General features: G+C 42.2%; 1 protein-coding gene, 1 long non-coding RNA gene and 1 pseudogene across 10 annotated transcripts in view; 1 reads left to right on the top strand and 2 right to left on the bottom strand.

The window, feature by feature from the left end:
- MAP2K5 (mitogen-activated protein kinase kinase 5) overlaps nucleotides 1-7,686 on the bottom strand; it is a 255,259-nt gene extending 247,573 nt beyond the window's left edge. For 2 of the 8 annotated variants that reach the window (XM_072809330.1, XM_072809331.1), the window contains exons 1-2: nucleotides 6,869-7,686; nucleotides 345-393 (exon numbers count right to left, since the gene is read on the bottom strand). In XM_072809330.1, the coding sequence (XP_072665431.1) occupies nucleotides 345-393; nucleotides 6,869-7,003 (184 nt within the window). In that variant the 5' untranslated portion in view covers nucleotides 7,004-7,686. Of the gene's footprint in view, nucleotides 1-344; nucleotides 394-6,868 lie in introns of those variants that run through there. The other 6 variants (XM_072809329.1, XM_072809327.1, XM_072809328.1 and 3 more) reach the window with 6 other exon arrangements.
- The window catches only part of LOC140623178 (uncharacterized), a 110,150-nt gene continuing 101,343 nt past the window's right edge, over nucleotides 6,577-15,383 (top strand). Inside the window, exon 1 of one of the 2 annotated variants that reach the window (XR_012022841.1) lies at nucleotides 6,577-7,008. This is a non-coding gene — a long non-coding RNA (uncharacterized lncRNA). The remainder of the gene's footprint in view (nucleotides 7,009-15,383) is intronic. The other variant, XR_012022842.1, reaches the window with a different exon arrangement.
- On the bottom strand, nucleotides 10,956-12,937 carry LOC140623176 (large ribosomal subunit protein eL34-like; annotated as a pseudogene).

Here is a 15,383-nt window from a genome sequence, read left to right as displayed (position 1 = left end):
TGGATTACAATCTTTTAATCAATAATCACTGGCCTACAGGTAGTTTACACGTTTCATTTTGTCCCACAATATTATTATAGTGAGGAGCAAGAGCAGATAAAGGTCATGTTGGTAATTAAAGCTATATTATAGAAATATGCACACCCAAGATATGATTAAATAAGAAAATATTACTCAGTTTAGTATCATCATTAAACTTGCATTAATTTATAAATATTTAAATGTACCATATGATGATCATAAATAATCTGTTTTTGTCACTTTCTAAAGTAATGCAACCCATAAACCCTTTGAAAAATTACTGCAGAAAGAAATAGTCAAGAAAGTATACAAGCCAGACTTACATTCAAATGCTGTGGTTGTTGCTTCAGGCAGAACCTGGCCTATCACATCCTAAACAAAGAAAGAATAAAGAAACACAATTAGCCATCTTCTTTATTGCTAACATGTGGCAAATCCTAGAGGAAATATGAGAACCTGAAAGAGATTTTTGAAATGTTGGCATAAACTACAAAAACATTAGCTCATAATCACACTTAGCCCAGCAATGTAAGCCCAGAGTTTAAATCTCTATTTAGGGGTGGGGCAGAGGAGGATTTTTTATAAAATCTCTTCTACGCTGTATTAATAACATCACCTTTTACTCTTGATTCAATAGCATATACAAATACACTGTTGTCCATTTAAAAAATACATGTAAGTTTCTTTTATGGGAGGCTGTGGAACATACTGCCAATAGAACTGTATTTAGGAGTCAGACTAGCCTGGATTCAAATCTCAGCTCTGTACTTAACAGCTGTGTGACTACAAATTACTTAACCTCTCTGAGCTTCTATTTGATTATCCTCCAATATGGGTCTAGTAATACTTACAGAGATAATGCAAAAATTAACTTAAATAACATAATAAACATAAGTTAGACTAACACATTGTAGACACTCAACAAATATAGTTTCTGATACGTAACTAGCAACATCTTGCCTTATATTCCATAGCGCAAAGAGTTAAAAAAATTTTCATGATATATTATTCCAATGATGATATTAACCTATAGTGCTACATTTGATACAAACAACTTCTGTCAAGTTTTACTCTTTTTTTTTTTTTAAAGAGTTTATTTATTCATGGGAGACAGAGAGAGAGGCCGAGACATAGGCAGAGGGAGAAGCAGGCCCCCTGCAGGGAGCCCCATGTGGGACTCCATAGCAGGACCCTGGGAGCACACCCAGAACCAAAGGCAGATGCTCAACCATGGAGCCACCCACGTGTCCCTCAAGCTTTACTCTTAAGCAACTGGAAAACATACATTTAATGACACTGGAACAGAGTTAAGCTAGCCTACAAAAAAAAAAAAAAAATGTGTTTAATGTATATAATCTGATATCGATGTTTAAATGAACCTATAAAGTTGCAATCTTTAAAATCAGTCTACAGAGAAAGCTTAAAGAGGCATGGACTGTCTTCAAGAAATAGCCAGTTCTGGGAAAAGTGACCCTCCATTATATCCAGCCTAACCCAAATGGTCTGCAAACCTCACCGCTCTCAGGGAGCTGTGCCACAAAATCCCTCCTGGGCTCTGCCAGTAACTGGCATCAGGCAGCGGGCTGACAAAGCCGCTTGCAGTAGTTCTCAGCAGGGAGCCCACAGCCCATCCAAGCAGGGCACTTGGCAGAGTGGCGGCTGCAACTTCCTTCTAAAGGCAGTTCTTTAGAAGCTTTTGCTGCAGTGGAAATTTGCATAATAGCCTTGCCTCTACAGTGCCTTTTATTTCCCCTGAAAAATAAATCTGTGCATATAAAGTTGATCAAAGAGAACGATCTTAGGCAGCCCTCACTCAGAACCAAAGGAGGACATTTTTCCCCTCTGACTCTAGTCTTAGCCAATGAAACACCAACTCTGAGAAGTATTTATGAAAAAATTTCAGTGTTAAAAAAAATTCTCCACACTTGTAGGTAAAAAGGATTTGTCAATAGGTAAACAGAAACTGTAGAGTATAAATAAACTATATAGGCAGCTAGTGTAAAGCCAGACTCTGTGGACTGGAGCCAAACTGCTCAGGTTGGACCTTTGCTCTGCCATTCAGTAGCTGACTGACTATGTCTCTCTGTGCCTCAGTTTCCTCTTGTGTACAATGAGATCGTAACTGTACCTACCTCATAGGATTAAATGAGCTCACATTTGTAAAGTGCTTAGAGAAGTATCTAGCACATAGTAAATGCCACATGAGTGTCTGTTAAATAAAATAAGTCCCTGATGACTGGAATGTTACAAAGCTTACCTCACAACAAAACCCAAGGATCGGCAGATAGCCGATCCTTCACTTACATCATCCTTCCATAGCATTTACCGAGGACCTTGCCAGTAGTGTAGTTAAAAAACAAGCTGGGGGACTCCACTCTCAACCCTCCAAGTTGAGGATACCTCTGGTTACTTCAAGGGAACTCTCATCACCTCAATCTTGAGACAGGACCTCTAGTATTAGCAAACTAATTTAGGATCCTTCCTACTTAACGAATAGCAGAACCCATCAAATTTCGAATAACTAGCTGAAAAACTCACCAGGCAGCAATGGCATCCTTTGCCCATCAACATAAACAAAGAGCCATATAGGTTTTACATCTAATGTAGGGAAAAAAAGAAAAGGCAAACTTCCTTGAGAGAATCATGAGAATCATATGAACAGGTCATTTATAAGAAGGGCACTTTAATAATTTTATGTATATTATAAGTTATACTTTAAGTGACTTATTTTAAAAAATCTTATTCTCATCATAACATTTACCTAAAGAAGGTTTCTTTTTCTTTTTTTAAAAGATTTATTTATGATACAGAGAGAGAGAGAGAGAGAGGCAGAGATACAGGAGGAGGGAGAAGCAGGCTCCATGCCGGAAGCCCGACTGGGACTCCAGGATCCTGGGACTCCAGGATCGCGCCCTGGGCCAAAGGCAGGCGCTAAACCACTGAGCCACCCAGGGATCCCCCTAAATAAGGTTTCTTTTTTTTTCTTTTTTTTTTTTCTAAAGAAGGTTTCAAAAGAAAAGTTTAGGGATGCCTGGGTGGCTCACTCAAGGTGTGATCCTAGGGTCCTGGGATTGAGTTCCGCATCAGGCTCCCTGCAAGGAGCCTGCTTCTCCCTCTGCCTATGTCTCTGCCTCTCTCTTTGTGTTTCTCATGAATAAATAAATAAAATCTTAAAAAAGAAAAAAAAAAGAAAACTTAAGTTTAAATATTTTAATGGTGGCACTTCTTGATCCCTTTCTGTGCTTTTAATAAATCAGTCAAATACAAAAGTATAATTAAGCATCTACAACATGCCAGGAGCATAAAAACCATGAAGCTATAGGCTACAGAAGAATAAGATATAGCAATATTCTAGTCTGGTCACAAAGATAAAGACAAACCTAAAAGAGCCAAACAAAAGACATAAATAGCAATAAATAGCAAATAGTATTTGCTAACTCAGGAGACAGGAAAAAATCAAAGGCTCAGTTTAGATAAAAATTGCATAGATAAGGGGAAACATGAGTGGAGATTTGGGAGACAGGATTCAAACAGCAAGAGGAATAAAAGGAACATTCTCTCCTCCCATTGACTAGTTGAAATCTCCTGCACAGTATATTCCCAAAATTGGAGGCTGTGTCTACAAGGAACAGAACACAGAAAGCTGAAAAACAGATAACTAAATGTCTCTGCCCTTGGAGACCAGCTAGGCCTACATTACACTACAGCCAGTCCCTAATTATTCAGATGCAGGACAAAGGCCCAGAGAGGTTGAGTGACTTCTCAAAGGTTTCTCAGCTATTTGATGGAGCTGTGACAAGAGCCCTCAACTACAACTCCAGGTCCAAAACACACTCAGGAACAGATGACTCAGTGACCACAAACTGCTTCTGGTTTCTGCATCTGGTGCTGCCCCCAACGAGCTGTGTGACTTTAGCATTTTCTCCCCCTCTGGGGTTCATGCTCCCTCATTTGAAAACTGGGGTGAAATGAGTTATACATTACATAAAGGGGATGCTTCCAGATTTCGTTTGGCTTTAAAATTTTAAGGTTCCAAGCCAAAGATGCTGATGTATCTGTTGCTTTTTGCCATTTTCTTGATGAATAGATGAGGTGACCCTGGAGAAGAGGTCACAAGTGTCCACCAGAATCTGGGCATGCAGTGCATACAGCCTGCAATAGGGAGCATGCAAGACAGCACAACACTCATTGCAAAGAGCCCTTCATCAGGCCCTCCTGACAAAGCATGATCCACCGGGGCTTACCTGCACATATGCACATGTGAGGACCCATGGTACTCTGAGCTCTAAATGGTGGTACCATTTGTGCAAAATTTACCTTAAGGCCAGTCAGCCCGGAGCCAAGGAACCATTGAGAGATGCTTGAGAAGCAGAAGATCCAGGCCCTGTCCTTTATGTCTTAATGACAATACTTATAGAGCACTTACCAGATTCTAGATTGTTCTAGGGGCTTTATGTATATCAACTCCAGTAGTCCTCATACTCTATCAGGTGGGCACTATTTTAATTCCTGACTCCTTTTTTTTTTTTTCCAGATAACGAACTGAGACCTAGAATACACTTGCCCCAAAGTGAGTATGGTAAGCTTTGCAATTCAAACCAGGTAGTCTAGCCCAGAGCTTGTATTTTTAAACACTGCACCATTCTACATTAAATAGTACCTTCTGTTATTTCAAATGAGCAAAGTCAAAGAAAGCTTACATCTTTCTCATCACAGGCATGATCCCACTTAAACTTTGCAAGCCTTGAAGACGGGTATTGTCCCAATTTTACAAGTAAGGAAACTGAGGCTAAAAGAGACAGAGTGACTTGCTTACTTAGTGAGACTGCTTGCAATTAAACCCATGTTTCTAGATTCAAAACCTAGCAGACTGTCCACAAAACCTTAACTGCATGCATCTTCCTTGAAGCTCCTTTTGAAATGCTTGAACAAATATTTCAAGATGCTTTGGAGCTCCAGAAACAGGAGACAGAAATGTCCATCTCCTCCAGAAGTTTACCATTTAGTGGAGAAGATAGACAAAACTGTGACAAAACCTGCTAGCTTTGCTGGAACGGAGCTATGGGAACACAGAGGAGAGGCATATTAAGACTAAGATAGAGGAGGGACACACGGGTGGCTCAATGGTTGAGCATCTACCTTCGGCTCTGGCAGTGAATCCAGGGTCCTGGGCTGGGATCAAGTCCCACAGTGGGCTCCCTGTAAAGAGTTTGCTTCTCCCTCTGCTTCTCTCTGTGTGTCTCTCATAAATAAATAAATAAAATTAAAAAAAAAAAAAAAGACTAAGGTAGAGGAAAAGTGAAGCTGGGCTCTGAACGACAGGTAGGAATTGGCCAGCTGAAGAAAGGGGTCAGACAGCCTGGGACAAAGGTTAGCTCTATGAACCTGGAGCACATAATGTTCTCAGGGATGTGGTGAGAGACTGAGCTGGTGCCAGGCAGGCACAAGCCAATCCAGATAGACCTAGAGGACCATGTTAAAAAAAGTTTGGGCCTTGTCAAGAGAAGAAATCTATATACATGTGAGAGTGTGGATGGACTCCAGATGCCAAGAGAAGGGCAATATTTGGTGTTGGCTTACTAGAAGCTACTGGCTCACTCCAGCTTCTGGACTCCTGGCCCAGACACCTGAAAATCTGTGATGTTCTGGGCCAGTAATATCCAGAATTCAAAATGTAGGTATTGGAATCAAATTTTGATTGAGTCACATACAGCAACCAAAAAAAAAAAAAAAAAAAATCACACCCCAGATCCTCCTCCCCACAAGAATCTCTGCTCCACCCCCATTTTATCTTGTAGGTAAGTTCCACCATAGATTTGGTACCTGCAACATGTTTCTGGGCATGTCAGTTCTCCTCTCCATACCTCAATTATTCAATACTTAAAACGGGCACAGTGCACTCCGGCTATCTCAAATGTGTGCTAAAAGATGAGAAATGACAGTGCAGCATGTGGGGAAAAATCACTAAGTAAGCAAATCTGAGTTCTGGTACGGACTCTTGCACTCACGAGCAACACAGCTTTGGAAAAGCCATTCCGTCTTCACTACTCCTCAGTAACTATCTCAAAAAAGGTTCAGAGGTCTCAACAGGCCGCTCACTGCCAAGGTTACACTCCGCTCTCACATTCCATGACTTTATTTGAACTAAGTTCTCGGTACCCTGAAAGTAATGACACAGCTTTGATTCTGAGATGCACCCTCCCCCCCCCCCCCCAGGGTTAGCATCATCTGAAATTGCGCTCCTTTTGCATTCTGTGCAGCAGGTGACAGTTTAACAGGCAGTATTTTTTTCTCAGTAGTACGTAAAAGAGTGTCTTAGAACCAATGACACCTTAGGTTTGCTGAAGCATCGTTCAAGCAGCCTAGATTCCCTTCCCCAGTGGTCACCAACCAAGTTCGGGGAACTCAGTAGAAAGGCATGGCTGGAATCTGGCCAAGGACATTCCGAGAAACACTTGGGGGGGCGGGGGACAGGGGACGGGGGGGGGGGGTACTTCTAGACTCAGCTCTTTGCAGCCGGTTGGTTGCAAATGTGTGTGTATGTGTGTATGTCCCAGTGCAGGCTGTGAGCTCCTTGAGGGCAGGAGTTCAATCTGATTCATCTCTCCGTCCCCAAGGCCCTCCCTGCACAATTGCCAGATTTCAGTCCATGCAATTAATCAATGTGTGTCGCTGAAGCAATAAAGCCGCCCCCACAGGAAGCCAGCAAAGGCCACTGCCACTCGCTCGGTGGTGGTGGTGGGGGGGGGGGGTGCAGCAGGCTCAGATTCGGCGGTCCAGGTGCTGACTACCCCACAAATCCCTGCGCCCTCCTCAATGGGATTTGGATCCTGCGGTTGCCACTCACCAGCACGTCCCTGAAGAGTAACTGCGGCCCGGAGTGCACTGTCCAGTCCACCGCGCCACTATTTGGAATCTTGATACGAATCACCAGCACCTGGTTCTCCATGGCATGGAAGGGGCCAAGGGCGAGCCACAGCATTACAGGTGCCGGGGGCTCACATCCTGGGGTGGGCGGTACCCACTGGATCGTGGTCAAGCGGGGGCTCCAAGAGGCGACCAGGGGACGGAGGGGTGCGGGGGGGGGAGGACAGAGGGTCGGGGAGTCGGGGGAGTGCAAAGAGGAGGGGTGGTCTGGGGGAGCCCGCGGGCACCGAGCCGGACCCAGGCTGCAGGGGGTCGGGGCTGCCTCCCTGTGAGCGTGCACCGCGCAGGAGGCAGGGGCCGGTAGGAACTAGCGGAGTTGGAAAACAGCGCGAAACGGGCTGGTGAAGCTCCCTGGCGTCTGTGTGGACGTGCGGAGACGACCCCGCTTTCGGGAGGGAGGCAGAGCGGCAGGTGTCCGCTCCTCCTTGGCGCAGAGGGAAGGGAAGGGAAGGGAAGGGTCCCCGACTGGAAGGAGCCCCGGGGGCCCCCAGACCAGGCGGAAGCCGACCAGGGCCTTCCGCCCGAGCGCCGCGGAGCGAATCGGGCTCCCCCCCTCGGCCCCCCTCCGAGTCACAGGGCGCGGCGCGCACCGGATCAGCCCTGGCCGCCCCAGGCCGAACGTTCCGGCGGCAACGGCGGCGGGAGGAGGAGGAAGGCACGGGGAGGGCACTGTTACTCCGGAACCAAAACGCACGGCACCGGAACCCCCGGGAGCGGGCGAGACGCACCCGCCTCCCGCGGCGCCATGTTGGAAAAGGGCAGCTCCCGGCCAGCCCCGCCCCCGCGCCCGCGCCCGCGCCCGCGCCCGCGCCCGGGTGGGCGGGACCTGAGCGGAGCTCGCGAAGTGCGGGGGCGGGGCTTCCGCGGGGGGCGGGGCTTCGGGGCGGGGCTGCGCTGTCCAGGTCCCGGGACCGCAGGTGATGCGCAGAGGATGGTCCCTCCCGTGAGTGACCTTGGTTAAAGCCCCGCCAGCTGAACCATATAACGAGCGGAGGAGGAAACCGAACTGGGGCTGCAGTCCGCCCAAAGCCAGTTGATGGCTTAAAATTGCGTGCTTAAAATTGTTTGCGGAAGCCTTACCTTTATCCCAACTTTGCTAAGCCCTTTTACCTTGAGGGGGTTTGTGCATCAAATCCGCAACAGCCAGGCAGGAACTCAAAAAGTACTTGGCTTTTAGACGAGAAGGTCATCGTCTTCCTCTCACATTAGCAAACAGTGCATGGATTGAAATTTTTTTTTTTTCTTTTTTCGGTTTGTTTTGCCCCGCTGTTGTCCTGAAATAGAAAACAGCCTCCGTTCAAAAGCAACAGGAAACAGGTTCAAAAGCCACCTGGTGGCTCAGTGGTTGAGCATCTGCCTTCTGGGCGTCATCCTGGGGTCCTGGGATGGAGTCCCCCATTGGGTTCCCCGCAGGGAGCCTGCTTCTCCCTCCGCCTATGTCTCTCGTGAATAAATAGATTAAGATGAAAGAAAAAAGAAAGAAAGAGAAAAAAAGAAAGAAAGAAAGAAAGAAAGAAAGAAAGAAAGAAAGAAAGAAAGAAAGAAAGAAAGAAAGAAGAGAAAAGAGAGAGAAAGAAAGAAAAAGAAAGAAAAGAGAGAGAAAGAGAGAGAAAGAAAAGAAAGAAAAAAGAAAAGAAAGAAAAGAAAAAAGAAAGAAGAAAGAAAAGAGCAATAGTAAAAAAAAAAAAATCAGGGAAGAGTGTAAGTGTCAAGGGACAGCTGCAGTAGTGGCCTCATGTTCTCTCTCTTATTAAATCCTTGCAGAAAGTATCCAGTCTAGTCCCCAAATTTTCAGATAGATCCTAGATAGGATTGTTGACTTATTGGGTGATATCTTGGGAAGTAGGAATAACCCTTGGTTGTTTTTAAATGCCTTCTTAACCTCAGATTTTAAAGTGCATAACTGTGTTCATCTGTAGTGCCTAAATAAAAGTTTGTTTACAAATTTCAACCTGTGGGTTTGTCCATAATACCCTGCTAATGTGCACCTGTTGCTTTACTTTCAGGTAGTGAACTTTGTATAAATTTGGTGGGAGAGGAGGGACAATTTCTGCCCTAACATTCAGATAGTTTACACAAGAAAAAAAAAAAGAATTTAAATGTTGATTAGTTTCAGTAGAATACCAAAAAATTTTGTGCATATTTTTCCCTGTCTGAGATTCTTTTAATACTTAATTTGAAAGTCCGAGTATGAGATAAATTATCTCTTTGTAGATGTAAAACCCCCCACACGACCTGCCTATTGTTTCTTGGGCACACCAGTAGTTATTGTAAGTTAATAGCTTAGGTAGAAATTTACTTAATCAGATGCTCCAGATATTCTGAAATTGCCTTTTTCCACTGGCACTTCAGTCAAGTGAAAAATAAACAGTGTGCCTAAGGTCCCCATGTACTTTTCACTGAAAGTTCATTTCCTATTGTTTGAAAAAATAGACCACAAAACTAGAGATTTTCTATGAACCTATCATTTGTTAAAATGGCTTTTTAATTCATTGTACTATGGGGAAAACCAACTCAATTTGTACTTTCAATTCTTCTGGATAGGTATATACCCAGAAGTGGAATTGCTAGATCATATAGTCATTCTATTCTATTTTTAATATTTTGAGGAACCACCATTCTGTTTTCTGCAATGACTGCACCATTTTACATTCCCAATAGCAATGCATGAGTGTTCTGATTTCTCCACATCTTCACCAACACTTGTTATCTTCTGTATTTTTTATATTAGCCATCCTGTTGGATGTTATGCAGTATCTTACTGTGCTTTTAATTTGCATCTTCTTAGTGATTAGTGAAGTTGATAAATCTTTTCATATGCCTTATATATCTTCTTTGGGGAACTGTCTATTCATCTGCCCCTTTTTTTTCCAAAAAGATTTATTTATTTATTTATTTATTTATTTATTTATTTTTAAGATTTTATTTATTTATTCATGAGAGACACTAAGAGAGAGAGGCAGAGAGACAGGCAGAGGGAGAAGCAGGCTCCATGCAGGGAGCCTGACATGGGACTTGATCCCGGGTCTCCAGGATCAGGCCCTGGGCTGAAGGTGGTGCTAAACCACTGAGCCACCTGGGCTGCCAAAGATTGATTTATTTATTTATATTTTCTTTTAAAGATTTTATTTATTAATGACAGATAGAGAGAGAGAGAGAGAGGCAGAGACACAGGCAGAGGGAGAGGCAGGCTCCATGTCGGGAGCCCGACGTGGGACTCAATCCCGGGACTCCAGGATCGTGCCCTGGGCCAAAGGCAGGTGCTAAACCACTGAGCCACCCAGGGATCCCCCCAAGATTTATTTATTTTAAGAGAAAGAAAGCCCGAGTGGGAAGGGCAGAGGAAGAGGGAGAGAGAATCTCAAGCAGAGTCCCAGCTGAGAGCTGAGCCAGTTGCAGGGCTCTATCTTATGACGTGGGATCATAACCCCAGCCAAAACCAAGAGTCCGACATTTAACTGACTGTGCCACCCTGGCACCTCGCCTTTGCCAAGTTTTAAATTGAGTTATTTATGGTTGTTGTTGTAAAGATTTTTTTTTATTGAGGAAAATACATTTTGCTATTGTAAACCACAGAGGTTTTCTTTCATCTTTTTTTATCTTGCTCTCAATCTTGAATTCTTAATCCAGAATCTGACCCTTTCCTACCACTTCACAGCTACTACCTCAATCCAAACTACCATTGTATCTTTCTTCTAATCTTGTTTCCACCTTTGCCACTACTCTATTCTCAACCCAGTTGCCAAGGTTAGATCAAGTCATCCTTTATTTAAAACTCTCTGGATGGCTACCTCACTTGTACAGGATAAAAACTAAAGTCATTTCTTTGACCTATAAAACTCTACACATTCTGTTCTCAATACTTTATGGACTCTCAAACCTCATCTCCTACTGTTCTCCCTCATTCACACCAGCCTCCTCCTCATTGTTCTTTGAAGACATCATGCATTCTACTCAGGGCCTTTGCATTTGCCATTCCTCCTGCCTGGATTGCTCTTAGCCCCAGTATCCAGATGGTTCACTGCCTCGCATTCTGAAGGTCTTTCGTTGTGGTGATTTTATTACTCAAAAAAGGTTGTTTGTTTGTTTGTTTTTTAGCTTTCTGACTCTGACTCTGCCTTCAACATGTTCACAATGATTTTCTGCTCCTGGACAAGGAAAGCACACTTGATCCTGTCATGAACATAGTTAGCAGACATGGAACCACCAAAGGCCCTGCTGATGTGTTTTTGTTTTGTTTTGTTTTGTGTTTGACAAATTCGTAAGGACTTTAGGTCTCATAGCACAAACTCCTCAAAGTCAGACTGAGCACATGCTATGTGGATTTTGGTACTTTCCCAACTTTTTCGGTATAAAGGTAGATGATTCTATTACCAGGGGTTCAGGACAACCTAGTTTCGTTAGAGGCTATTTTGTAGGACAGGCTGCGATGAGATGTCAAAAGATGAACCATTCTGAAAGCCTATGGACACCCTCCCCAGAAGAGTGCATTTTGTAGATTGACCTAAATGTCACCTTCTAGCTGTGGTCTTCCTTTAGCACACACTATGGAAATTTCAAACCAGCCCCAAACCCACTCCACCCATAGATACAAGCTCATTTATTTTTCTCTTAGCATGTGTTGCTAATATATCAAGGTTTTATTCATTTGTTTGTCTTTCCACTAAACTATAGCTTAAAGAGGAAGGGGAACTGGGCGTGTCTTTCTTTGCTGCCATGTACCTAGTATCTAAAATAGTACCTGGCACACAGCAGGCACTTTAATAACATCTGTTGAGTGAATGAATGGATTTTGAAGACAAAGTGGATTGAGTAATAGGAATTAACTGTCATGTGCATTTCTTACCTGTCTTAAGCCTCACTTGTTCCTTTGCTTTGCCACCACCGCCATCAAGAATGAGACAACCGCCATTATGAACTCCCAATGAACTACAAATTTTATAGCAAATATTGATTCTTTTCTACGTTAGAGAATTCCACTTAGCTCTTTCAGAGCCTACTGTGTGCCCTTAAACACAACACTCAAATACTTGTTGATTAATTTTGATTTAAAAGAATATGATGTGGGATGCCTAGCTGGCTCAGTTAGTTAAATGTCCCACTCTTGATTTCAGGTGAGATCATGATCTCAATCATGAGATCAAGCCCAATGTTGGGCTCTGCACTGGGGGTGGAGCCTGTTTAAGATTTTTTCTCTCTCTCCCTCCACCCCTCCCCCTCACATTTGCACACACATTCTCATTAAATAAATTAAATAAAACAAAATAAAGTAAAAAATATGATGAGAGCAGAGGATGAAAACAGTAACTTTCCAGTGGAGAAACCTAGCAGACACCATCAAGGTTAACATCCTCAGTAATAAGTCATGTACTCTCTAATACAAGACCGTAAAAAGGACAGTTGACTTCTGTGGTCTTCTCCCTAAAACTCATAACCCCAATCTAATCATGAGAAAATCATCAGACAAACCTAAATTGAGGGACATTCTACAAAGTACCTGACAAGTACTCCTTAAAACTGTCAAGGTCATAACACACAAAAAAACAAAGAAACTGTTATAGACCTGAACAGACTAAGAAGACATGAGAACCAAATACAATGTGAGGCCCTCAGTGGAATCCTGGAACAGAAAAAAGGACAGTAATGAAAAACTGGTGAAATCTACAATTTAGTTAGCAATGCACCAATGTTGACTTCCTTGACTACTTAGTTTTGGCAACTAAGGTATGTAAGGTACTAACATTAGGGAAATCTGGGTGAGGGTATATAGGAACTCTGTAATATCTTTGCAATTTTTCTGTAAATTGAAAATTATATCAGGAGTGCTGGGGTGCCTCAATCAGTTGACTGTCTGCCTTTAGCTCAAGTCATGATCCAGGGTCCTAGAATTGAGCCTAGCGTTGGGCTCCCTCCTCAGCAAGGTGTCTGCTTCTCTCTCTCTCTCTCTCTGCTCTTCCTCCTTGCTCATGCTCTCTCTCTCTAATAAATAAATAAATAAATAAATAAATAAATAGTCTTTTAAGAAATAAAAATAGGGCACCTGGGTGGCTCAGTGGTTGAGTGTCTGCCTTTGGCTCAAGTCATTATCCCAAGGTCCTGGAATCAAGTCCTGCAACAGGCTCCTGCAGGGAGCCTGCTTCTCCCTCTGCCTATGTCTCTGCCTCTCTCTGTGTCTCTTGTGAATAAATAAATAAAATCTTTAAAAAAATAAAATAAAATAATTACAATAATTTTTTTAAAGTAAGCTATATTTCTATATACCAGCAATAATGTCTTGGAAATTTTCATTGCAAAAAGATAGAATTATATAGTTTACAATAGCAATGACAACTAAACAATAAACATTTTCTTCATGTTGCCTAATATCCTTTAGTTTTTAAAAAAGAAGAATATGAAGAGGCGTGAACAAAAATGAGCACAGATAAACCCCTGAAAGTGTGACAGGAAAGTCTACTCTCTCCTGTTTTGTCAGGAAGAGAAAAGAACAGTGGGAACAATTCATGCAGGGGCAGAAACAGCAGTTCAACAGATATTCATGGAGCACCCACTATGTGCCAGGTACTATGGATTTTAGATGCTCTAAAATGAATTAATTCATTAATTTAAAATGTCATTAAATTGAATTTCTACATAATACATTTTCCTTTATATAGAGTAGGCTGGTGTTCCTACAAATCACTTAAGCTTTATCACTTCCCTCTTGTCATTGTTTAAATATATCTATATTATTCTTTTTATATGAATGAAAAAAATATATCTCACAGTTTTGTGATACTTTATTCCTTGCAAAGTGCTTCCACATCCATTATGTGACAAAATTGTCCTATGTGGGGAATCTCTGGGTGGCTCAGCAGTTTAGCGCCTGCCTTCTGCCCAGGGCGTGATCCCAGAGTCCCGGGGTCAAGTCCCACATCGGGCTCCCTGCATGGAGCCTGCTTCTCCCTCTGCCTATGTCTCTGCCTCTCTCTCTCTCTCTCTCTCTCTCTCTCTCTCTCTGTCTTTCATGAATAAATAAATAAAGTCTTTAAAAAGAAATTGTCCTATGTGTTGTAGTTTAAGACTACGGACTCTTTAGACTGCAGAGATTGGAAGAACACTCACCATGTGTATTCTTGGGTGACACTTCTTGGTTTCTACAACTGAAAAAAAAAAAAGGGCATAAAAACAGTGCCTAACCCATTGGAGTGTTAAGAGAGGAGTAAGTGAGTTAATATGTATAAAGTGCTAGGTCTAGGACCTGGTACAAAAAAATGCTATGTTAGTGTTGGATAAATTCCTTATTGTATACATGAAGACACTAAGATTTAGAAAGTTCTAATTTCTCTCCATCATTTAACTGGTAATGGTACAAAAAGAACTTAAGCCATATATTTTTTCTTCAAAACAAGGTTCTCTGCATTATACACATAGTAGAACAGCAATAAACACCAACCTAAATAGCATGATTGGGAATCAGAGATAGGCATGCAAGAATGATAGTAAAATTTCAGAATTAAAAGAAACTTACAAAATCACCAATCCAGTTCTCAGCCCAATTCAAGAATTCTCTCCATGTCTCCCTAAGGAATTGTCATGCAGCTTCTCTGAATATATCCAACAAGAGTCACTGCCTCAAGAGGTAGTGCATTCCATGTTTGGCCAATTCAATTAAAATGTTCTTATCTCCTAGTTACTAAAATATTGTTTCTAGTTCTGTATAAAATGAGTAGGTTTAACTGATCCTAGTACTTTTTTTTTAAGATTTTATTTATTTATTTATGAGAGACACACAGAGAGAGGCATGACACAGGCAGAGGGAGAAGCAGGCTCCCTGTGGGAAGCCTGATGTGGGACTCGATTCCAGAACTCCGAGATCACTCCCTGAGCCAAAAGCAGATGCTCAACCACTGAGCCACCTAGGCATCCCAATCCTAGTATTTTCTATTTAATATTTTACTTCATTTACTTCTGCACATCGTTTCGTTTGACTTTAAAATAGCAACATTTCTACATGAGAAGACAGCACCTTTTGAAATGCCTCAAAAGGATAATGCAACAAAATTCCAGTCTTTCCTTTTTCAGAATATATTTAAAAAATAGAGGTTAACTCATTACATGTGAGATATTTCAAAACTTGTTGCTATTCTTGCAAATAATCCATATGACCTGCAGTTAAAGTATCCTTTTCTTAAAGCTCTTAAAGATGAAGCAAGCTTTCTCTTTAATTTTGAATATCACACATTCATTCTTCACAGAGCCTTCATTATATGACAAATAAAATACTGCAAGCACAAAATTAGTTAGAGGTATACAGATCCAGCTGTGTACGGAAACTATTTTTCTTTTTCAGTATGGCTTGTACATAGATTCAGAACTGCTAGATTTTGTTGACAAGTAAAATTACTAAAATTTACTTTCAACGTGGTCAATGTAAAAGTATTTGAAGGATGGATGAA

This window comes from Canis lupus, chromosome 32, assembly GCF_048164855.1.
Source record: "Canis lupus baileyi chromosome 32, mCanLup2.hap1, whole genome shotgun sequence".
Classification (NCBI taxonomy): Eukaryota; Metazoa; Chordata; class Mammalia; order Carnivora; family Canidae; genus Canis; species Canis lupus.
This window is presented reverse-complemented; position numbering and strand designations above follow the sequence as displayed.